This window comes from Ananas comosus, linkage group 2, assembly GCF_001540865.1.
Source record: "Ananas comosus cultivar F153 linkage group 2, ASM154086v1, whole genome shotgun sequence".
Lineage (NCBI taxonomy): Eukaryota > Viridiplantae > Streptophyta > Magnoliopsida > Poales > Bromeliaceae > Ananas > Ananas comosus.
Window position 1 is genome coordinate 16,659,264 of NC_033622.1, and position 23,846 is coordinate 16,683,109.

General features: G+C 35.9%; 2 protein-coding genes and 2 long non-coding RNA genes across 21 annotated transcripts; 1 reads left to right on the forward strand and 3 right to left on the reverse strand.

Annotated features, from left to right (window-relative positions):
• LOC109724597 lies at positions 2,612–17,508 on the reverse strand. 18 transcript variants are annotated; one of them, XR_002219980.1, is made up of 13 exons: positions 17,337–17,508; positions 17,032–17,045; positions 16,752–16,785; positions 16,214–16,577; positions 15,502–15,533; positions 15,291–15,393; positions 14,558–14,776; positions 14,376–14,478; positions 13,327–13,465; positions 9,821–10,154; positions 8,684–8,753; positions 2,953–3,333; positions 2,612–2,813 (listed from the first exon to the last, which is right to left on the reverse strand). It is a non-coding gene; the product is annotated as an uncharacterized LOC109724597 (long non-coding RNA). The 18 variants fall into 18 exon arrangements; XR_002219978.1 differs by having other exon boundaries at positions 16,752–16,794; XR_002219997.1 differs by having other exon boundaries at positions 16,214–16,271; positions 16,372–16,577; positions 16,752–16,794; positions 17,032–17,508.
• Positions 18,899–19,894, forward strand: LOC109726914. The gene is made up of 2 exons (XM_020256735.1): positions 18,899–19,207; positions 19,560–19,894. Exons 1-2 carry the CDS (start codon positions 18,949–18,951, stop codon positions 19,787–19,789), a joined length of 489 nt encoding a protein of 162 aa, XP_020112324.1. The 5' UTR covers positions 18,899–18,948; the 3' UTR covers positions 19,790–19,894.
• Positions 19,876–20,836, reverse strand: LOC109726900 (thylakoid lumenal 19 kDa protein, chloroplastic). Its single transcript, XM_020256727.1, has one exon. The coding sequence runs from the start codon at positions 20,732–20,734 to the stop codon at positions 20,027–20,029; it is 708 nt and encodes a 235-aa protein (XP_020112316.1). The 5' UTR covers positions 20,735–20,836; the 3' UTR covers positions 19,876–20,026.
• On the reverse strand, positions 22,632–23,166 carry LOC109726923. Its single transcript, XR_002220653.1, has 2 exons — positions 22,869–23,166; positions 22,632–22,788 (listed from the first exon to the last, which is right to left on the reverse strand). It is a non-coding gene; the product is annotated as an uncharacterized LOC109726923 (long non-coding RNA).

Sequence of the window (23,846 nt, forward strand, 5' to 3'; positions counted from 1 at the left end):
ATTTTGACCGTTCATTTTATGCCCACTTGATGGACTTTATTATGATTTCAAAAATTTACGAAATTTATTTTCTAGAAGTTTCAAATACTCTAGATCATATTTAACGGAGTGGATCGTCGATTCGGAAGCTCCATCATTAAAAACAACTTATGAGTACGTGGGCTCCAATACTCATAATAGTATAGTAGCCATGGCCTATATATATATCTATACTTACTACATATAAAAGTAAGTATTCCAAATTTCGGTTTGTCGACAATCCTATTTTTTGACGAAAAAAAAATTTAATTACTCTTTCCTTAAGTAAAATAAATAACGTAATGAAATAAACTTTTAATTTCTTTTTATCTCTAAAATAGAAAAAATATACTTATTTAAATTTTTGCCAATCAAGAAATATCTATTGTGAATCTATATTTTAATTTGAAATTTGTTTAATTTTTTATCTCTAAAATTGAAAAAAAATCATGTTNTAAACTTTTAATTTCTTTTTATCTCTAAAATAGAAAAAATATACTTATTTAAATTTTTGCCAATCAAGAAATATCTATTGTGAATCTATATTTTAATTTGAAATTTGTTTAATTTTTTATCTCTAAAATTGAAAAAAAAAATCATGTTTATCCAAATTTTTGCCAAAATATCAACCGTAAATCTATATTTCAATTCACAATTTAAAATTAATTTTAAATTTTAAAATTTGGGACTATCAACATATTACAACGAAAATAATTTAAAAGATAGCTTAGTTGATAAATTTGTAAATCATAATTTTGAATTAATATAATATACAAATTTATAATTAATTTGTAAAACATTCTCTCAAATAAGAAAGAACGGTTATTATTAATTTATTAAAGAAAAAAAATCTATACTCATCTATAAATTCAATTCTAAGAACAGTTATGATCAATTGGTTAAAAATATTTGAAATAAAAATAAACAGTTATGATCAATCTGTTAAAAAATAGTACTTCGCTCCATCTATTTTACATTAAAATTTAATTTTGAGTTTAAATCGTGAATTAAATTTAATTTTTAATTTTTGATATCAAAATTAAATTAACAATTAAAAAATTTTAATTATATAATGGATCAAAATTAAATTTTAAATTTTGAAATAAATGGGTCTATTGGCAGATCAAAATTTAAATACGTGTTTATATATATATACACACGTATAGAAATTCCTACAATAACATACCAAAATATTCCCTAATCAGTTTATTAAAAAATATCTCAAATAAGAACGAATGAACGGTTATAATCAATTTGTTAAAAAATAGCATTTATATTCATCTATAAATCTAATCCCACGGACAATTATAATCGACCTGTCTATACTATATATAAAAGCGTATGTGAATTCCTACAATGATAGACAGAATCAAAAAAAGAATAAATGAATATTCTCTACGAACGGTTATAATTAGTTTGTTAAAAAATATCTTAAATAAAAACGAACGAACGGTTATAATTAATCAGTTAAAAATAATATTTATATCCATTTATAAATCTAATCCTACGAATAGTTATGATCAATTTATTAAAAATATTTTAAATAAAAAAAATGGTTATGATCAATTTGTTAAAAAGTAGCATTCATTAAATTTGATTTTAAATCGTGAATTAAATTTAATTTTGATATCAAATTTGAATTAACAATTAATTTTAATTATATAATGGATCAAAATTAAATTTTAAATTTTGAAATAAATATCAATTAAATTTTGATACTTTCAATTTAAAACATTTCCTTAAATTTTAGATTTATTAGAAATCAAAAAATATTTATACTATCTATACTATATATAAAAGCATGTATTCATACCCATTTTTTGGCGAAAAAAAAAAATGATTCCTCTCTCCTTATGTAAAATAAATAATGGGTCTATTGGCAGATCAAAATTTAAATACGTGTTTATATATATATACACACGTATAGAAATTCCTACAATAACATACCAAAATATTCCCTAATCAGTTTATTAAAAAATATCTCAAATAAGAACGAATGAACTGTTANAAATTACTTAATTTTATAAAGCGAATCAAATATAATAATACTATATACATTGCAATCTATTATTATATTATTGTATTAAATCAAATACGCTAATGCAGTATCAGTAATAATCTTATTCAGAAATTAAAAATATCTGAATATGTTGAAATAATATGTAATATTACATAATACAAACCCAACGTGCCATTAAAGTAATAATACTTGCAACAAAGACTAAACAAGCTGCAATTGGAAGATTTCTTGAGATCCATGCATCCCACTTACGCATTTTCATATTACTCTGATAATACTTAATCAATGGCTGTGGTTTGGTCGGATTTGTTTTTATTTTTTAAATAATTACAAATATAAAATGGTATAGAAATAGACAATAGATTGATTATAATTTATTCGAAGTATTAATTTGGCAATAAAAAATAAAAATGTGATGATAACTTTTTTGCTTTCAATTTTTTTACAAAAAAAATAAATTATCACCTATTGCTTAGCCAGAAGCACTAAAAGTTAACCAATTATGTTAACTAAAAAAAAAAAAAAATCTTTCTTTTGACACATCAAATTATATAAAACTTAATGTCTAAAAAAATTGAAAATAAAGGACTAAATTTACGATCTAATTATTTAAACATTTTATTGGAGTGAGACTGTGAGATGCAAGCAATCGATGGATCCTGCACAGGCAATTTGTTAGTAAGCCTTTGAGCGAAACTCACATAAGAATACGTAACATTGTGATACTGGTAAACCTCTTTTTTGAGCTCGATCTTGGACCCCAGTGATAAATGAACTACAGTTAGAGGAAAAAAACAAAAATGGTTACTGAAGCTATCCTCTTTAAAAGTTGGTCTTGCTAGCGATATCAAAGAGGGAACATGTGATCAAAAACAAAAGTTGGCTCAAAAGCATGACAAAGTAGAATCTCTAACCTTATTTTTCTAGGGCCAGGAGAAAAAGAAGAATGATAGGAACATATCAAATCAAGTGATATAACCTTCAGCATGCATGCCCACCAAATTGCCAAAAAGAGCAAGGTCCGTCTCGCATGGTCCTTGCTTGTGGAAGAAAAGCAAGATTATTATTATATTAAAGCAAGAAATAGACCCACCTCTTTTAATTGCTTTTCAAACCCACTAACACATGTTGTCAACATAGATAATAAAGAAGATAATAAAGAAGACGATACGTTGCATTGAACTGATTAGGAATCTTCAGCAGAGATGTATCCGTCACCTTTTGCCACTCGTAAAATACTTGACGAGTGTCACCTTTTGCCACTCGTAAAATACTTGACGAGTTACCGACCGTCCCTAAAACAAGTGACAAAAGACTTGGTGGTTAGTATCCGAGACCCAAGTTCGAATCCTAGTTGATTTACATTTCCAGCTAAATTTATTTCGAAATAAAATAAACGAAACGAGTAGCGAGCTACCTATCTCTCAAAAAAAAAAAAAAAAAAAATTTGACGAGTTATTTAAACTACCCCACCCAAAAAAAGGGGGAAAAAAACTATAAATAGCAAGCTATAACTAAGGCCTAGCTTTAGATTATGTTGCAAAAAGCACCTTTATGTTTTTTGAAGGGAAAACAAAAAAAGAAAAAAAAAATCTAAAACCGATTGCGACCATATATATAGTATTGAAAAAGAAAAAAAAAAAAGAAGAAAGTATATTCAAAATTAATGGATCTTTCTGTGTATAAAAGCATTCTTGCAGTAGAAAATGGATTGCAAAAAATAATCGCCATTTCATATCAACAATATAACGAGTCCCATTACTATACTCTTACAAGTATGATTGCCTTCGTATTTATAGATCGTTTTCGATTATAAACCTTCCGAATCGACGATCCATACCATTAAATATTATCTAGAAAATTTGAAACTTCTAAAAACTAAATTTTATAATTTTTCGACATCATTTATCTCACGATCAAAATATTTCAAAATTGACAACTTTTAACTGCCGGTATGAGATAGTTGCTAGTTTAATAATGTAAAAGAATCAAAATGGATTGAATTTTTGGTAGAAAAATTCTATTCACTATTTAAAAAAATCAATAACTCCGATCTTAGATTAAAGAATTCGATCCTCTAATTTTATGAGGTCGTTCAATATTGATTGTTCGTTTTATGCCAGCTTGATGAACTTTATTATAATTTCAAAAAATTCTGAAATTAGTTTCTAAAAGTTTCATATGATTTAGATCATATTTAACGATATGAATCGTCGATTTGAAAAATTTATTATCGAAAACGACTTATGAGAACGAGAACTCTATACTTGTAAGAGTTTAGTAGTCCTACTCACAATCTAACTTAATTTATAAACATCGTCGCATGCTGAAGACATACAACTTGCCAAAAAAATCAAGCATATCGGCCACATGAAATTTTGCAGAACAAAAGGCATACTTCTGTACAAGGAGTCGCAATTTACTTGGACTCAAAATTAGAAAAGATTCCAGGACAACCAATTAAGATTGTATGATCATCTGAACCGGTGACCATTAGTTACGACAAGGAGTGATTTAAATCTACAGAAAAGTATCCTAAGATGTAGATATAGACAAAGTGTGAAAAGAATATAGGGTGAAAATTAAGAGCACAACAGTATCTTGAAAGCATGACCCGTTTAACTTGCAAAGCACTATAGTGACATTTTGATCCCTCAAATTCATGTCACTGACTAGTCACCAAAAAACCATCTTTCACCGCTAGAATTCCCCCACTGATCCCGTATATCGAAGGCACAATTTACACCAAATTGTTGCTTTAGTACCCTCAAAAGAACAGAGGTGATTTAGATAGACTCCATCCTGGAATAAAAATTGATCAATAGGCTCCACTCCATTCCAAAGGACGAACATACTTTCTATGTAGTAAAGAGATCCACTCCCTGGTAAAACCCTCCTGTGTTCCTTTTTGATGAGGAGAAGTCCAAATAGGTTGGTGCACCAATTTCATTTTGCATCTCATAAGACAGAAGGGGGCACTCAGCTAAAAGTTCAGATACAAAATTTACTATACATCGAGGTCTATAGCTGGACTGATGATATAGCATCCTGAGCCATAGTACAATATGCGCTCTACCAACATAGAATAACCCAACTAGAAAAACAGCTAAAAAGAAAGAAAAGAGGATTCTTGGGAGTAAGGGAGCCTACCCAAACTCTTCTAAACATAGTAAAAGAGAAAAAATAAAAAATAAAAGGGGGGTTAAAAGTGCATGACATGGACTGGGGCCCATGGAACCAATCAAAGACCTGATCCCTCTTTAAATACAAGCTGCCATGGACCATAACTCATTCACTCAAGATGCTGGGAATCAGTACTAAACTCCATTAAATTAAAAGGGAACACTGACCCAATCATGTTGGCCATTTCATGAATGAATGATTGCATTCTAAAAGCCACACCTCTCCTTCGGCCCTATCCCCCCCCCCCCCCCCCCCCACCTTCCCTTCGGAGCACAGAAGAGTTCATTAATTGATTGTTCAAGACCATCTGACCTCACATGAAGTCCTCCACTGTGCACTCAGTAGATCTCAGTCCCTCTCCAGCAAATCCACGCCATATAAAAACATAGGCCAATTCCCTAATCATCACAGTTGCAGGCGAAAGGGACCTATTTGGATGTCAGAATATTTTTTTTTTTGAGAGATGATGTCAGAATATATTACTTGTAGATAACTTGTGCGGTTTGGAGATTTTACTTCGTAATTGCAATCTAGAAATTTTATTTCAGTCTGTTATAGAGTGCTCATAATTCTGAATAATCTAATCTTTATACCAGACTTTATCATCACATTCCAAGAAAACCCATATACTATATTGTTCTGGATATTTCGCACTCCCCATCAACCAATTACCAAATGCCCTTTGATTAAGCAAATGTGACGCCCCCAACTTTCCAAGGGGATCACCAATCTTATGACTACTCTCATCTTAGCACGCTTAACTCTCTTAACCTCTTGGGCCTAGCCGCCATATATGCTTAAGTCGGATTAAGAGTTTTAGTCCTATTATATCTTACATATAGTACTACCTGGGGTCTCACATTCTCTTCCTCCTTAAGCCCTGACGTCCTCGTCAGGCTCAAACTTACAAATACCAGGTGATGTGATACTCGTCTCGCTAGCCTAAACCGATCTTGTGGTGAGCTGCGCTCCACCCACAATAGTCAACAGTATGAGAGCCTCGCTCTTTCCGCTGTATAATCCTAGCTTAGCCGAAACTCGTCTCACACTTCTGGCTGATAATTAACTCTGATATCAACTGTGACGCCCTAACCTTCCAAGGGGGTCACCCGTCTTAGGACTACTCTCGTCCTGACACGCTTAACTCTTTTAAACTCTTGGGCCTAGCCACTACCCAAAATGCATAATCCGGGTTAAGAGTTTTAGCCCTATTATATCTTACATATAGGACTATCTGGAATCTCACAAAGCAATGCACTATACAGAATTTTTGTGCATACAAATAGGCCGAAAATGTCATTAATATTTCTAGCTCATAAATGAATAGCTCAAATTGAAGGATTCAAAATCTAAGTCAAGTGCTTATGGAAAAGCATACGGGATTGATCCCATACTTTTGGATACTCAATGTAAGTTAGGGGAGAAACTACTACCAGTTACAAAAGTTAAAAAAAGCCCCCCCCCCCCTGCCGGGCCCCCACAAAAAAAAGAAGAAAACTGTGGACACGGAAATAACCATTTGCTTTGCCTTGTGTCAGGGGTAATTAAATAGGGAAGAGAAAGCTAACAGTTAAAGAGTATAAAGCTCACAGATAACCCAAGACGAACTATCTGCTGTACAAGCACTGCTATGTGAGGGGTAAAAATGCCTAGGATTAAAAGATGACTGTAACTGATTATGATTTAGGACCACAACCTAGTCCTTAAGGAAGCTAGATTTGTAAAGACCCAAGAATGATACGGACAAAGCCAAATATAATGAGAGAATAGTTGTAAGAAAAAGGCTTGCAGATCATCCAAAAGTAGTATTTTGGGTTTTTTTTTTTTCTTTTTCCCTTCCAAAAGTACCCCATATTTTATTTGAAAACTAGATAATTTTTATAATTTTCACAACTTCAGGACATAATTTTCCTTTCTGGACTAGAGTGATCCTCAGAGTGGGAAAAGTTTTGCATAAAGGTTGTGTTTATAAAGAATTCATTCTCATATAACCTCTTGGTGCATTTTGATCCATAAAACGTATTCCGGCTTAAAATTAATAATCGTAAGAGTGGACTAAAGATAAAAAACTAAATACAAATAGAATTTTAGAGCAAAATGGACAAGTATCCTCTTGTCGAATCCTCACCACCCAACATTAAATATTTGAAGAGACGTAGAAATATTTGAGATAATTTATGAACAACAATATAAAGGCCTGGCATAGGTTATCTCTGTAGATGACGAGATATTTTATTATAATGTTAGGATGCCTATGAAGCGACAAAATCGTTGCAAAGAGCAATGAGAAACTCAATTACCAATTTTCATGCGTAAATCATGCTGTTGATGTCAACACAGTAAGTACTTAATATGATGAAGAGTTACACCAGAATTGAGAATTGCCGGTCTTTAAAGCCTAGTTTGGTAATGTGGTGGCTAAAAGCACTTATTTTATGCTTTGAAAGGTCCAAAAATAATAGTTCTTTGTATTTTTTGGGTCTTTCAAAATACAAAATAGGTACTTTTAGCCACCACATTATCAAACTAGGCCAAAATTTCACAAATAGCTCTCACTTTTGTAATAAAGTTATTCAACTTTTTTCTTATACATTATATTTTAACAAATTACCTTCTCTCACCCTCTAATTCTGTTTTTAACCAGGTCTTTAAGGTCATGGTTTTGGGCACTCGTTGTGAGCTATGAAATTACTAATTTTCTAGCTAATTCCTGATCTAACCATCTTTATCTCATGTGGATCACATTGCATCAACAACAAGCAACATGCATTAGGGAACAACCCAAGTTACTTTTGACGTTCTACATGCTAAATTTTGTGTATGGTGGTATATCAAACGCAAAGGCATAATAAAGATGAGATAGATTGATGTGCTAATATTGTCCATACACCAAAAAGAAAGAGTGACCAGAGAAAGTAACTTGTGGTCTAAAGAAAAGCAAATTCCTAATATTCCCACAATACTGCCAAATACTGATTTTATTTTCGAACTGACATGAAAATGAATGACAGTTACACTCAATCTCAATATGAACTATTTTATTCTTCATGCGAAGAAAGGTAATGTATTTCTTAACAGAAAACAATTGACTAATCAGTAATGACAGTATTATACCTATTTATAATTGAGCAATCAGTAATGACAGTAATAAACCTATTTATATAGCCCACCAACCTATTGGAAACCAATAATTGATCTTTTTCTCCTTAATTTAGATTAAGTGCGTCCTAACACAAAACAAACTAATTGAAGCAAAACAACAGCAGAAATTCACAAATTTCTTAACAAATATGATAGGGCTAAACCATATGGTAGTATCTATATCTGTTTGGTGACTGTTAATATGCAAGTATATGATGAAAATCTTACATTTCTAAGTAATAACTGCAAAAAGAAGAATAGCATGGTACGCATAGGAAATAAAGCATGCTATTTGGTGGTCATTAGTAGGAAATAGCATACCTACTGGGACTGAGAGCCTTTATGAGCAATAACTGGGAAGAAGGCCACCTTTCATCAATAACAACCCATGCTGAAGATGAAAAAAGAATGACATTTATGAGAGTAGGAGAAAATTTTCTGTTCAAATTCAAGATATAAAGAACTTTGCAATTTTTTGGTGGAAGTAGATCTAAAGTAAGTTTTTACTCTTAGCCTGCTAGAGATGCTATCGGATCTGGTAAGAAATTGAATTAAGATCCAACCCATTTACTACTGATATTTCAGTAAATAAACAATATAAATAAGCATGATATAGAGGAAAATAAACATTTGTTTTAGATAGTTCTAGTGATGTACAAAAAGAAAATAGCATCCTAGGCCTTGTTTGGTATTGTGTTTATTTTTTTATTTTTTTAACATTAAATTTTAGGGAAAACTTCAAAAACCCCCCCTGTGGTTTCGTGCATTCTCACTTTGCTACCCTGTGGTTTAAAACGTATCAATTTACCCCCTTGTGGTTTCATTTTTATCTTTTCGGAAGCTTTTTCGTTAATATTTCGTTAAATTATATACAAAAAACTTCAGATAACCATCTATATTTATCGAATAGTCACTTTAGTATCCTTTAATTTTAACTTTGTCACTGATTTTAAAAAAAAATAATAATAAAATTGATAACAAAAAGATAAAAACGAAACCACAGGGGGGCAAATTGATACGTTTTAAACCACAGGGTAGCAAAGTGAGAATGCACGAAACCACAGGGGGGGTTTTTGAAGTTTTCCCTAAATTTTATATATCAAAAAGCGTAGGAGTGGATAGTGGATTGCTTGCAATCCTTTCATCCAAGGTCTTTCCTTGACAACAAAAGACAAAAACTTGAAAACAACCTTTTTTTGCTTCCAATTTTTTTTTTAAACTAATTGTCATTTATCACTTAGCCGAATGCATTTGTAAACTAACCAACTACAACAATAAAAGAAAAGTCTTTCCTCACACATCAAATATAGAATTAGTGTTTAAAAAGTGAAAAAACGGCAACGATACCAAACGTGTACTGGACTTTTTGTTAACTATATTCTAGTGTAATAGACTCAAAAGAAGAGAAGAAAAAGCTTATCCAATTGTTTTTTTTATTAAAAGGGAAAAAAAACATACCTATTGGACGTAAGAGATGCCTTTAAAAGCCTTCAATTAGCAATGGCTTTCCCTCAGTGATAGCTCACTATAACAAACTAAATTGAAGATTCCAAAGTAATGGCATAGCATGTACGAATAAATTAGAGAAAAGATTCTGTTCAAATTGGAAAAGTAACAATCTTTGCTATGATTTCAGTGAAATAGATGGAAAAGCAGTTCCTTTGTTATCGCCCATGAACCCATGGCTAACAGTTGCATCACACGATCTCTGGATGCTGTAGATAGGCTTTTCCATTTGGGGGGCCGTAACTTATTAATGCCTGGTGTAAGTGTATCTAAAGAGCTCCCATACCTATAAAGTAGAAAAGGAAAAAAAAATTAATGTGCTTTCTCCTTTATTTGATGAAAGACTTTGTCCTCCTTTTACTTTTCATGTGTTTTTCTTTGAACCCCTTCCATCAATACAAATTCCATCATAAAAGGGGCTACTTTCCAATATTAACGAGGGTCTTTCAGTAACATCTCTTGGTACCAACCATAAATACAGATCAAAATCTTTGGACGACATGTATGCTAAAAGCTAAGGAGTTAGAAGAATTAAGTAAACAAACATACACACAACGAAAAATCCAGGGACAACCATATCACGTACAGAGGTTCTATAACATTTTTGTGCACCAAAGACTAAAGAGCATCTAACACTACTTAGAGCAATGATAGGACCACCAAATTGCAAAATCATATACGTTACAGTGTTCTAGTTGACTTCAACAGAATTGCGAAATAAGTTCCGGCAGAAATTAGTTCTAAATAGACAGAAGGGAAATTGAAGTAATAAAAATCTCAAATAAATATTGATTGTGCTTCTATTGCTCAACTCACCAATTAAATGGGTACATATTTTTTAACATGAAACTGTCAAACCTCTACACATGATTCTGTAGCAATCTGTGTGACATAGCATGCTATGGTTGAGTCCTTTATATGCCTTTCTACGCCTTTTAGTAGAGCACAATGTTCTAACTCAGCATCTTGCAACAGTCCATATAACATCATAATGCCTTTAAGATGTACACTTTTGATCAGTCAAGAGCAACTCAATACACTAGTGCAGTAGTATTATGATCATTGAGCTGTATACCTTGATCAGTCAAGAAAAGAAGATACAGTAATAGTACTGAAGAAAACTACAGATGAAGCCAATGTAGACAACCAGCCAAAAGAACATGCGAAGAAAAAGATTAACAAGATAAAAAGTTTATGCTCTTCATACAGAAATACAGAAGTCATTGATCACCTCCAATGATGAACATAACAAAGAAAAAGCCATAAACTGCTATAAAGAATTCCTTAAAACAAGTCAATTCATTAGAATTCTCTACTTTCCTCGTCAAAATGACTCACTTGGTATGACTAAGTTTTGAGTGTTGGGGGACAAATTAACAAAAATGATGTATTCCTACTACACAGCCATTAAAGTAACCGGTGTTGTGGATAATGAACTACGATTTTTCTGCAAATTCAATCTTAAAAATACTCAATTATTATGATAAGTTATAGAGAAGTTTCTCTTTTCTCGTTTTTTTTAATTTAATATGTTGCAAATAGATTTATTGCGAAGATAATGAACAAACAAATTTACGCAGACAAGGTTTAGCATGTCAGGGATTGGTGGGGCATGTTACAATGCCGACACTATATCAGCACAGTTGTTACAATGAAAGTAAGATTAAATCAGTGGCATATAATAGGTACATATTTCAGATCTGCCTGGACTACATAATTCATTGCGTGATTAAACTTTGGTAAGATTAAAACTACTGGGGTAAAAATAGGTCTTCTCTTGATTTATACTAGTGATTTGAGAAAAGTTACAAAGAGTTCATGAAAATTCGATTAAATCAGCAGAAAATAATGGAAAACATCCTAAATCTGCTTACACTACATGATTCGCACATTTGCATGATGAAACTTTGTAAGATTAAGAATCTTAAGACACATAATAGGATTTTACCTATTTTGTACCATCAACATGATTAGCATTAAAGTAAGAGAAAATCATTTGACTAAATTAGTCATAGAGAATGCATAGATACTTCACAGATCATTATTTTACTGATCATAGTAACTGATAGCAGTCACAGATTATTATTTTACCTATCATTATAGCTGATAAGACAATGCATAAATAATTTCTATGACGAAATTGTAGGAGAATGATTTTCTCTTACTTCACAGATCATTATTTTACTGATCATAGTAACTGATAGCAGTCACAGATTATTATTTTACCTATCATTATAGCTGATAAGACAATGCATAAATAATTTCTATGACGAAATTGTAGGAGAATTTTTTAGTACCAAATCTTTTCAACATCACGAAAATTGGTGTGCAATTCCGTTCAACATAACTTCACAAAAATTGGTGTGCAATTCCATTTATTGTGAAAACATAGTGGTGTGAATATACATTTTGAAGAAAATAGGAATAGATTCTAAAAAAAATGTCATTTATAATAACTATCACTGAATTATATGTATTATGAGATATTCTTGCATTCTTTTCAATCTAATCACATAGGTCTTTACATATTACATGCTTTGTCAGTAGACTCAGTGCTAACATCATAATAGAAGAGCATGTCCCAATGAAGATATGATGAGACCTGAGCAAATCCTGCCCCGCCCACCAACTTGGCCCACAATGTGATCTATTGTAGATCACGTCAGGCTCAGCATGGTTCGTCTAGCCGGTCAACCTCAAATGTTGAGGCCCAAGAAAATGCGAGGCTGGCCCAAGTTTATCATTTCTTTGGTTAACCCAGCTTGTCCTGAGGTTTTACTACTCGAACGACCTGGCCCGCTCATTTTGGATCGAACAGAGGCATACAAATTTATAAAATTTCCAATCTGGGTTTTCAGCCCAGATATGATGATATATATGCCTAAACTTCTAACAAAGACTTTGCCTTCTCTGCAATCCACCACTATTTAATTAAATTCTCAGCTGTATTGTTGTTAGTAGTAAAATCCTCTTCATTAATGACATGGTGAGAAATTAGATTTATGCAAACCATTAGTAGAAGCTGGTTTGTCGGTGCTTGCTGAATCTCCCACGCAAGCAAGTTTCTTCATTATTCATTTCTGCTTATAACAATTTCATAAGAATCAGTGGGTTTAACTTAAGACAATCGTATACACTTACATACCAGTAACTACCTACACATGCACATGCATGTACTTAATCTTTGTGACGTCATAAGAATCAGTGGGTTTAACTTAAGACAATTGTATACACTTACATACCAATAAATACCTACACATGCACATGCATGTACTTAATCTTTGTGATGTCTTCAAACTTGTAGTGCACCCTTTACAAGGAGTTTATAAAGCTAGAATGATTGTACATAAATACCAAATATACAAAATAAAATGTGTTGTAGATTTTAGCAAGCAGCAAATATATGTGTACCAAAAAAACTGTTAAACTGATGGATGCTGATATATGCGATTCAATACCTCAATGACGGAAAGAGCAAAGGGATCTCCATTCTTCAAGTCCATCTTGCAAATATCAGCTCATACATGAAGACCACTCGAAAGAAAAAGCATAGCATCAGCATCGCGGATTACTTTATTGCCTTGTACTGTCAGTTACCTGGTTTAAGGTTCCAAGTACAGGAAAAGCCATAGCATCAGCATGGTGGGTTACTTTATTGCCTTGTTTACTGTCAGTTAGCTGATGAATTACTTAACTGACTTGCTTACTTTACTCTCAGTTACGTGGTTTCAGGTTCCAAGTATGGGAAAAGTCACAGCAGCATGGCGGATTACTTTATTGCCTTGTATACTGTCAGTTAGCTGATGGATTACTTTACTGCCTTGCTTACTTTACTCTCAGTTACATGGTCTAAGGTTCCAAGTACGGGAAAAGGCATAGCAGCATGGCGGATTGCTTTATTGCCTTGTTTACTGTCAGTTACAAAACAAACAAGTAATGTGTGCTACAACAATTTTTATTTGATCAGTTTGAACTTGGAGTAATCAACAGTAGTAAATTGTTGGTTTAATCTAACATAGGATCTTCCTTCCAACTATTTTAATTGCTTTTCAACACCATAGCAACATCTTTTTTCCACGAGGACTGCATTCTTTTTTCAAAATAAAAGAAAGAATCATAAACAGTACAGATGATGCAAGAACGCTTCTACCAACAAGCTTAGGTTGCCAAACAACTATGAAAAACTATATATCCTGTTAAATCTAATAAAGAATGTAGATAGTTCACTGGCAACGAAAGATTGCAGAAAGTAAAAAGATGCCATTTCTTATGTAAGCAGTGTTCAAATTAGGCATTTAGAACTTAGAAGCATGAAGGAAAGCCTTTGAGTTGATCTGTTCCTAGAAAGACTGGGACAACGCATCTGAAGCACACAAATGAGGTGGATTCAACGCGTCATTAGTTATGATGTCAACAGAGTAGAAGTGAGAAACTTCGTGCCACAACCAACTGATAAACATTAAATTGTAGCAAGTCACAAAAGCAACAAATGGCACCATCAACTTACAGAATGGCATCTAATGATGCTTCCGATGCCATCTATATCTGGGCCATCATACGTCCTGCTCATTCACATATATCTCTTCAACATCAACACCATCAAATAGTCCCTACAGAATTGACAACTTAGAGGTTACCACAAAGAATCCATGCATAATAGAGTTCATGTGAAAGTACTAACGCGTACACCTCATTTTCTTTAACGCTGGATCTTCATCCAATGTTATTATGCATTGTCATACACTACTTGTCTGGGTTAGAATTCATGTGGCTGCCACTCCAATAATCAGAAAGCATTGCATATGTGAAATATGAAACTGCAGCATTTGAAGAGCATTATTTTTATCCAGATTCTGTACTTCCAAATAAGTTTTACCCCTCAAGATGCTCCAACATGTTTCTCATTACCTGTCCATGCAGGGCACATGACTTTATTAAGGCCACACATATCTTTTCAATGCCATAATCACAAAATAAAGAAGGTAATACCTACAAGTAAACAAAAGTAACAAAACTGGAAAAATCTTACATAACGAAATTCCTCATGATAGCAGTATTGAGGTTCAAGGAGGCGGCTTTCATATGTAGTGGATTGTGAAGTTTATTGTCTCATTTTTATGAATGTAGTAACAGCATGTCAAAACATCTATGAGGCTTTTATTTTTTTACCAAAATTTATGTTTGATGAATTTGCACTTAAGTCATTTCTGCTGCATCATTAAGGTCCCTTAAATTGCTATTTATGGATAGACATATCGCAACCCCAAAGAAGATTCGACAGGACTATAACTAGCAGATAAATAATGTAGTAACATTTTTCCTAATTGACAAACAAAAGCACCACTTTATGTTCAGAGACGGAGAGAGAGAGAGAGAGAGAGAGAGAGAGAGAGAGAAACTGTGAGAATGTAACACATTCAACCTGAATAAATCATGTGCAAACTAATTTCTCTAGTTCATCCAGTTCCTCGGCCTTTAGGTTTTGTTCACCTCACACCGCTTTGAGTCCAATTTTTTCAAATGTTCTGGAGATCAGAAAAATATACTAGCAGTAAATTTCTCAAGGTATATCACTTCTGATCTAATTTCAGCTCCTTCTGCTTCATAAATCATAATCCATCCGAGTTCCGCACCTGCCAAGTGTGCTCCAATTTCAGCTACAATTCTGAAGTGAATGAGAAATACCCAACTTCAATATTCAATTGTGCCATAGTAACCAAGACACAAGAAATTCCAAAGGAGCTCTTACCTTGATACTTCTACATTTTTTTTTTTCATGCTATATTTTCTGAGTTAGGACTGTATAAGTTCTACTTGATCAAAATAAATAGAACAGAGAAAGAAGGCAGCAAAAAAACTCTTTTTTGCAGCCAAAAAAGCAGGATTTTATCAGGTTTTTTCCCATTGATAAGCTACATCTTAGTATCTAGACTAGCTAGAGCATTTGAGTGAAGATTAGACACATTTAAAAGTGGTAGTGATCGGCCTGCCTTCACTCTTTTTCCTCTGCAGCATGCATGCAGAGAGAGAGAGAGAGTACAACTACAACCTAAAATAGTTACCGGATCTTTGTAGCTCCTGTTTCCTTTTGTTTTTTATGGGCTCTACATTTCGTTAGGATAGCAAAGCAAAGTTAGGTAAGAGATGTAGGCTAGGTTAATGGAGAACATGGAGAAAGCCGCGTTCACCGCATGATTTCCAGTTATTTTGTTTATCAGGAGTGAGAAAACCACTGTTACAGCCTTACCTGAACTGGCCACGCATCCACTTTAATGACAAACAACCCAGGACAAATGGAAGAACCGAGAAATAATTCTATAAATCAAATATGATGGCAGCTCTCACCTGAGATGGAGTGGGAGGAGGAAAGACGATGATGTAAGGGGCGCGCAATACCCTCGATCTCGAAAAATATCCATGAAAAGATAACACAGGGAAACATCAGAAATAAATAGAAGCAAAAAATCATGTAAACTAAAAGAAAAGAAAACTAATCTGTGCACCTATTGGTCCTATGTTGTGGAAAGATGGCCATCCCATGCCATATGATGTTTTACCGAAAGAAACCTAAGAAGAGATCAAGAGCCCAAAACAAACAAGGGATGGGCATTGCTCTCGCCCGGTATGGTGTTCCAGGAAAGATGGAGTAGGTGACAAATCACGTCCCTTGGAGTCCCACATATTTCATTAACGGAACAAACATTGGAAACTAGTAAATAGAGATCAAAATCGTGTTAACTAAAAGCAGAAGAAAACTACTCTGTGAAACTATGGATATGGATGCAGATAACAATCTGAATCATATATGATGATCAACCGGAAAAAAGAAAAAACACCTAAAAACAGAGCAAGAATTAATGTAATCAACAGCGATAGCTCTCACCTGAGAGCGCGTGCCAAGAAGAAGAAGGAGTAGCCTATTATATCTTGATCTCCCCAAAATTTCATGAAGAGATCAAACAGAGAAAACATTAACAATGAATAAAGACCAAATCGTGTAAAATAAAAGAAAATTAAAACTAATCAACGAACATATGAATTCCATTGTAATGAAAAGATAATCATCTCACACGACGATCCACCAAAAAAAGAAAAGAAAAAGAAAAAAAAAAAAAACCCAAAAATGATCAAGAACTAACGTAATCAACAACGAATGCACTGACCTGAGATGGCGTGCCTGGAAAGGAGTAGGCGATGTATCACATTTCTCGATATCCCATGGATTTCATGAAAAGATCAAACAGAAAACACATTAACAACAAATAGAGAATAAAATCATGTTAAATATAAGAAAAAATAAACCTAATCTGCGAAAAAGAGAACGATCTGAACCGATGTGACGATATACCCAAAAAGAAAACATAATTAAGCGGATCAAGAATCCAGGGAAGATCAAAGGCAAGTGATCGATACCCTAATGTAATCGAAACTAACATTTTCTACAAGCAAATGTAACGATTGCTCTCACCTGAGAAGAGTTCTTAGAGAACGACGCCCTCTCGAACGCCTTCTCCCTTCTTCTTCTTCTTCTTCTTCTTCTTCTTCTTCTTCTTCTCTCTCTCTCTCTCTCTCTCTCTCTCTCTGTGTCTTGGGGCGAAGAAGCGCTCTCACACTCCCCCTTCGTCTCCTTTCCTCTCTCTCTCCTCCCATTTCGTCGAGCGAGTAAAATCTCTCGCCCCGCCGTGTTTATATAGTAAGCGATACGACCGTTGAAGCTTGAGAACACGTGACAGCGCACGTGACGCGGCATTCCCAGAATAAACTAGGATCACGATTGCAGAATAATATATTTTAAAACATGGTAATATTTTACGAAGAATTCTCGGCCATAGGCAGTTTCCAATCTGAAAATGCTACCCGAACACTATATATAGGGGCATATATTTTACACCTTTTAATTCAAAAATTAAAATTTTTAACATTTTAGTAAAGAAATTGATAACATAAGTAAACTAATGTGAACTACAAGAAAAGTAGGATAAGCAGTTATTATAAATTTTACACGTAAGCAGTTTTTATGAATTAAAGAAAAAAAAAAACCAAATAGCAAAATTCATTGTTCCATAGCTAAATAAGTGATCTTAATAGTTAAATTCAATGGTGTTGCCAAAAAAATATTTACTAAAAATCCTAATTTGATTGATAAATGACTTAAATTAAAAGAATAAAAAGAATATTAGCTTTTGTATAGTATAAATTTTTATTCTATTTTTTAGCGAACCTCTAACTAAATCTCAAATTAGTGACATATTTGGTTCATTGATAATTTTAGTTCTTACCGCACCAAAATGAAATAAATTATCCTGAAAACTATAAAGTATGATTCATCAAAAAGGAGATCTCTTTGTCTGGTTTAGAACTATTGATAAGTTACTGTTATTTAGGTTGAAGTTCATAGGCAAAATTGCATAATACCAACTCATATTAGTAATACTAGTGTTAATTGAGTCAAGAGCAAATTACAGATTTTTTTTTTTAAAAAAAAAAGGGATAATTGAGATGAATGAATAAAGTGCGAGGAAAGGTTTTGTAATGTAGCAGCAAATTAAGCTCAGGTATTTTTGTAGTAGAGTATGGCTGGGAAACTGATTGCAATCAATTGGTTGAGAAGCAGAACCTTCGAACTGGCATGGACACTACGAAATCTTATTATGAGCATTCACCATGAATTAGAGGACAAAAATAAAATTACATTATTTTAAATTTCTATTTTTGCATGTTTTTTAAAAACAATCGACACAACTCTTGGACAAGGATGTTTATGCTACTTATGAAAACCTCGGAGGTTTCGTTTTTGCAAGTTATTTCGGCCTCTGACCATTTTTTAATTAATGAAAATTTTTAATTTTTTTAAAAAAGAAAAGCCAACAGAAAAGGGAAAACATTTGATGATGGGCCGTGACGAGCCCGGAGTGGCAACGGGCCGAGCCCATCAAGCGTCAGGCCGGGTTAACTTTAATTAAATATTTTCTCTTTTTTTTTAAAAAAAATATAACTCGGGGAAGAATAAAGAGGTCTAAGCCTCTCTCTCTCTCTCTCTTTCTCAACTCTCTTATCCCTGGCGAGTTGAAGCGAATTTAATGGCTCTGTTACTGTTATACTATGGTCTCCCGACTTTGAAGATCCCCAACGGAGCTTCAAAAACACTAGTGAGATCGTCGTCGTCTTCGTCGTCGTCGTCGTCGTCAACGGGAAGCCCAAACCCTAATTCTCGTGCTCCTCCTCCGCGCCTCTCAGGGGAAGGAGCATCGGCGCCGAAAAGATGCTTAAGATGCGGCACACTCTACTGGGATAAGGACAACTCCCCCACGGCTTGCTCCTTCCACGGCCACACAACAGGTTCTAGTAGAGCTCTTCCGTGGAGATCCCATGTATTTCACTCTATATTAGTAATACAGTAATAAGCTAGCTTATGAGCTAATGATAAAACAGAACAAAATAAAAATAGATGAAGAAAAAGGAATCAAATACTTCTGGAATGGGCACAGCAACTGGGATTGAGCTCAACAATTGAGTTTTGTTTGGGCCTAACACTATCATGTTTTCAGAGTATTGTTTAGAGCAGGAAACGTAACTCATCGAATTCATCCGTTAATCTCCTTTAACTAAACAACAGAGCTGAATCAAGTTCTTATCGAGGCAGAACATCTCTGCGACCAGTTGCTTAGTATTTTTTAGTGAATTTGCGCAGGGGAGAGAGGGCTGTTCTCGCTGGCGCCGCCGCACCAAGGGATCGACGGCGAGTGGAGCGACAGGAGCGGGATTATTGTATACCGGTGGAACGAGAAAGGGAGCAGGCCCAACACGGGGAGTGCGAACTGGAAGAAGAGATGGAGCTGCTGCGCCGAATACGACGAGAACGCTCCACCGTGCCGGCGAGGACGGCACGTCTCCTACGACGACGGATTCACGCTCTACTAGTGCAACTCAGCTGCTAGCGAAATTCAGGATCCTAGGAATACTCTCTAAACTTTTATAGCTTTTAATGCTTACACTACGAACATTAATTGACACGGTAAACTTGAATTTTCCGTTGTGCTCTCAACGTACAAATATACAATCTCCTCTCACCCATCATCATTTTGATGTTACGATCTCAACGTCTCATATGCACACACGACACCGCAATCAGATCAGGAAAATCGAAGGTAAAGCTAATCAAGACGATGAGGAGGAGGAAGAGGCGGGGGTGTCGGCGGCGACGGTGCGGAAAGAGTGATGGAGGCGGCGGAGGGTGTCCTGGTCGCGGGTCCACTCGGGGTTGGGCGCGGTGACGAAGTGGGCGTAGAGCTTGTTGCGGGCGCAGGTGACGGAGATCAAGCTGTGCGCGGCGGCGCCCTCGATCTCGTAGTCGTAGTAGAGTTGGCCGCCGTCGTCCCTGCGCTCGCGGGATCGGACGGCGTCGGCGGCGGCGATCTGGTCCTGGAGGGCGACGTCGGAGAGGGCGAGGTTGTTGAGGACGTCGTCGACGGGGGCGAGGGCGCGGAGGCCAGAGAGGAACGTGAGGTACTCGCGCTCGGAGCGCTTCTTGGGGTTGAAGAACTCGCTGTCGGTGCCGTTGGTGCCCTTCTCGACCTTGGAGACGAGCCGCTCCTTCCACCCCGCGGGGACCTCGTACGTGTACTCCGCCGAGTCCTTCTTGCTCGCGTTCCCGCCGTACCCGCCGTAGTTGGCGGCGCTCGCGGCGGTGCCGTAGTAGATCTGGAAGGACGAGGAGGGATCGCCGGCGGCGGCGAGGGAGGAGGAGAGGGGTTTGGTGTTGGTGGTGGGGGTGAGGGGGAGAGAGGAGCGGGGTTTGGGGATGGGGTGGGCGGAGGTGTTGGAAGGGGTGGAGAGGAGGGCGGAGGGGAAGGAGAGAGTCGCCATTGCTGGGGATTAGGCTTGTGATGAAGGAGAAAGGCGAGAGATTGGATTGGAGGTGATGAGCTTAACTGTTATCCACAAAACGAAGAGGTCGGGGGTTTCGGAGAACCAGGCGATCGAGATTTTGACGTGATAAGTGCCGCTTCTTATATATCCAAAACAGTAATGCTAGTCCTACAATCAAATTTTAGTTTAATCATACTATTCTCTACAAATCCGCCTTTGTTTGGTGAAATGTTCTAAAATTTTTTATAAATTTTTGGCAAACTTAATCGAGGAGTATAAGATTTTTTATTATTATTATTTTATTTTCTGAGAGAGAAAATTGCACCTAAAATTTTTAAATAAATGTACAAATAGTATTGTTTTTTTTTTAATAATAAAAAAAAAAACTCTTGCTTAGTGGATATGAATGTTGGACCATTCAACGTGGTGGAAATTTCAAAAGAACGTATGTTACCTGGGCTTGAGTTTGGGCCTTTAGAACAGCTTGTGTGGTGTGGGCTTCAACTAATACTGGCGGTCCACAACTGTGAAAATTACACGGGCCACAAAAACTTCGGATTCAACTCTTCAATGACCCACGCTGGGACCAGGCCAACCTAACTAAATAAATTGTACAATTCAACCCACTTTATTAGTTTCATAGCAATTCGGGAGAGGCCAGGAGTTGAACAATTGTAGGAATCCGAATCATTGTTCGTTGCCGACGCTCCATTATAAGATAGCTGTTGGATTCAGGCGCCTAATTTGATGGTGATCCGATCCCCTCCTGCGTAAGATTCGGTCAAAACACATCCACTCACAAAAACCAGAGGATCTTCTACAAACGTATATTACCATACAACTTACTTAAAACCAATGTATTGGCGCCACGTGCCCCGGCTGTAACATTTCATGCATCCCAGAACTCAACTCCTCCATAGAAAGTCCATAATTTTAGGATGGCCACAAAACAGAAACCGTTAAACAGTAACGGACCCAGCCAACTATCAGCTCTATAAAACCCTCCTTGATCACCCCTTCCTCCCTCAGGCAAGCGAAATAAGGAGAAGCACACCCAAATAGAATAAANTCCTTCTTGCTCGCGTTCCCGCCGTACCCGCCGTAGTTGGCGGCGCTCGCGGCGGTGCCGTAGTAGATCTGGAAGGACGAGGAGGGATCGCCGGCGGCGGCGAGGGAGGAGGAGGAGGAGGAGGGGGAGGAGAGGAGGAGGACGGAGGCGGCGAGGGCGGAGGCGAGGGAGGAGGAGAGGGGTTTGGTGAGGGCGGAGGGGAAGGAGAGAGTCGCCATTGCTGGGGATTAGGCTTGTGATGAAGGAGAAAGGAGAGAGATTGGATTGGAGGTGATGAGCTTAACTGTTATCCACAAAACGAAGAGGTGGGGGGTTTCGGAGAACCAGGCGATCGAGATTTTGACGTGATAAGTGCCGCTTCTTATATATCCAAAACAGTAATGCTAGTCCTACAATCAAATTTTAGTTTAATCATACTATTCTCTACAAATCCGCCTTTGTTTGGTGAAATGTTCTAAAATTTTTTAAAAATTTTTGGCAAACTTAATCGAGGAGTATAAGATTTTTTATTATTATTATTTTATTTTCTGAGAGAGAAAATTGCACCTAAAATTTTTAAATGTACAAATAGTATTGTTTTTTTTTTAATAATAAAAAAAAAACTCTTGCTTAGTGGATATGAATGTTGGACCATTCAACGTGGTGGAAATTTCAAAAGAAGGCATGTTACCTGGGCTTGAGTTTGGGCTTTTAGAACAGCTTGTGTGGTGTGGGCTTCAACTAATACTGGCGGTCCACAACTGTAAAAATTACACGGGCCACAAAAACTTCGGATTCAAATCTTCAATGGCCCACGCTGGGACCAGGCCAACCTAACTAAATAAATTGTACAATTCAACCCACTTTATTAGTTTCATAGCAATTCGGGAGAGGCCGGGAGTTGAACAATTGTAGGAATCCGAATCATTGTTCGTTGCCGACGCTCCATTATAAGATAGCTGTTGGATTCAGGCGCCTAATTTGATGGTGATCCGATCCCCTCCTGCGTAAGATTCGGTCAAAACACATTCACTCACAAAAACCAGAGGATCTTCTACAAACGTATATTACTATATAACTTACTTAAAACCAATGTATTGGCGCCACGTGCCCCGGCTGTAACATTTCATGCATCCCAGAACTCAACTCCTCCATAGAAAGTCCATAATTTTAGGATGGCCACAAAACAGAAACCGTTAAACAGTAACGGACCCAGCCAACTATCAGCTCTATAAAACCCTCCTTGATCACCCCTTCCTCCCTCAGGCAAGCAAAATAAGGAGAAGCACACCCAAATAGAATAAAAGACTCCTTTTCTCATCTCCCGTCGAAGGAAAAGAGAAAAATCTCGAAAAATCTCTTATCACCGGCAATGGAGATGAGGAAGTTTGCCTCTGCCGTCCTCGTGGCCGCCGCCTCGGCCACCGTGGCCTTTGCAGCCGATGCCCCGGCTCCTGCCCCCGCCAGTGCATCCTTTGCGGTCACCCCTGCTATCGGTGCTGCGGTCGGAGCTTCAGTTCTCGCCTTCTTTGCTTATTACCTCCAGTAAACGTTACTGGGAAAAAACAAAAAAAAAAAAAAAAGAAAGAAAGAAAAAGGAAGACAAAATGTATGTTGAGAAACTTTCATTCTCTTTTTTCTTCTTTCTTTCTATTCTCGTTTGATTTGATTCCTACCTCAAGTGCTTTTATCTTCAATTTACAAAGACCTGAGTAGGATGAGATATATTTGGGTGTAATTTTGCGATAGACATGAATAAAAGACCATCGAGATTTTATTGATCTTGCTTTGCTTTTCAATGAACCAGATCGCGTCTAACTTATTTCCAAAGCTCAGTAAGTGGACTATCATTTTCATGCCAACTTCTTCCATGCTTTTCCAGTTCGAAGTTCATTTTTAGATCATAAACTTGATTAGGCCTATGCTTTGTATGAGTTGTTCTGAATGGTGACTTGACTTATTTGTTCTTCCAGTGTTACACAACAAACTCTAATATCTCTCTTTCTCGCACTCTAACCTGACCCATTATTAGTCACTAATAATTAGAATTTGGTCAAACTA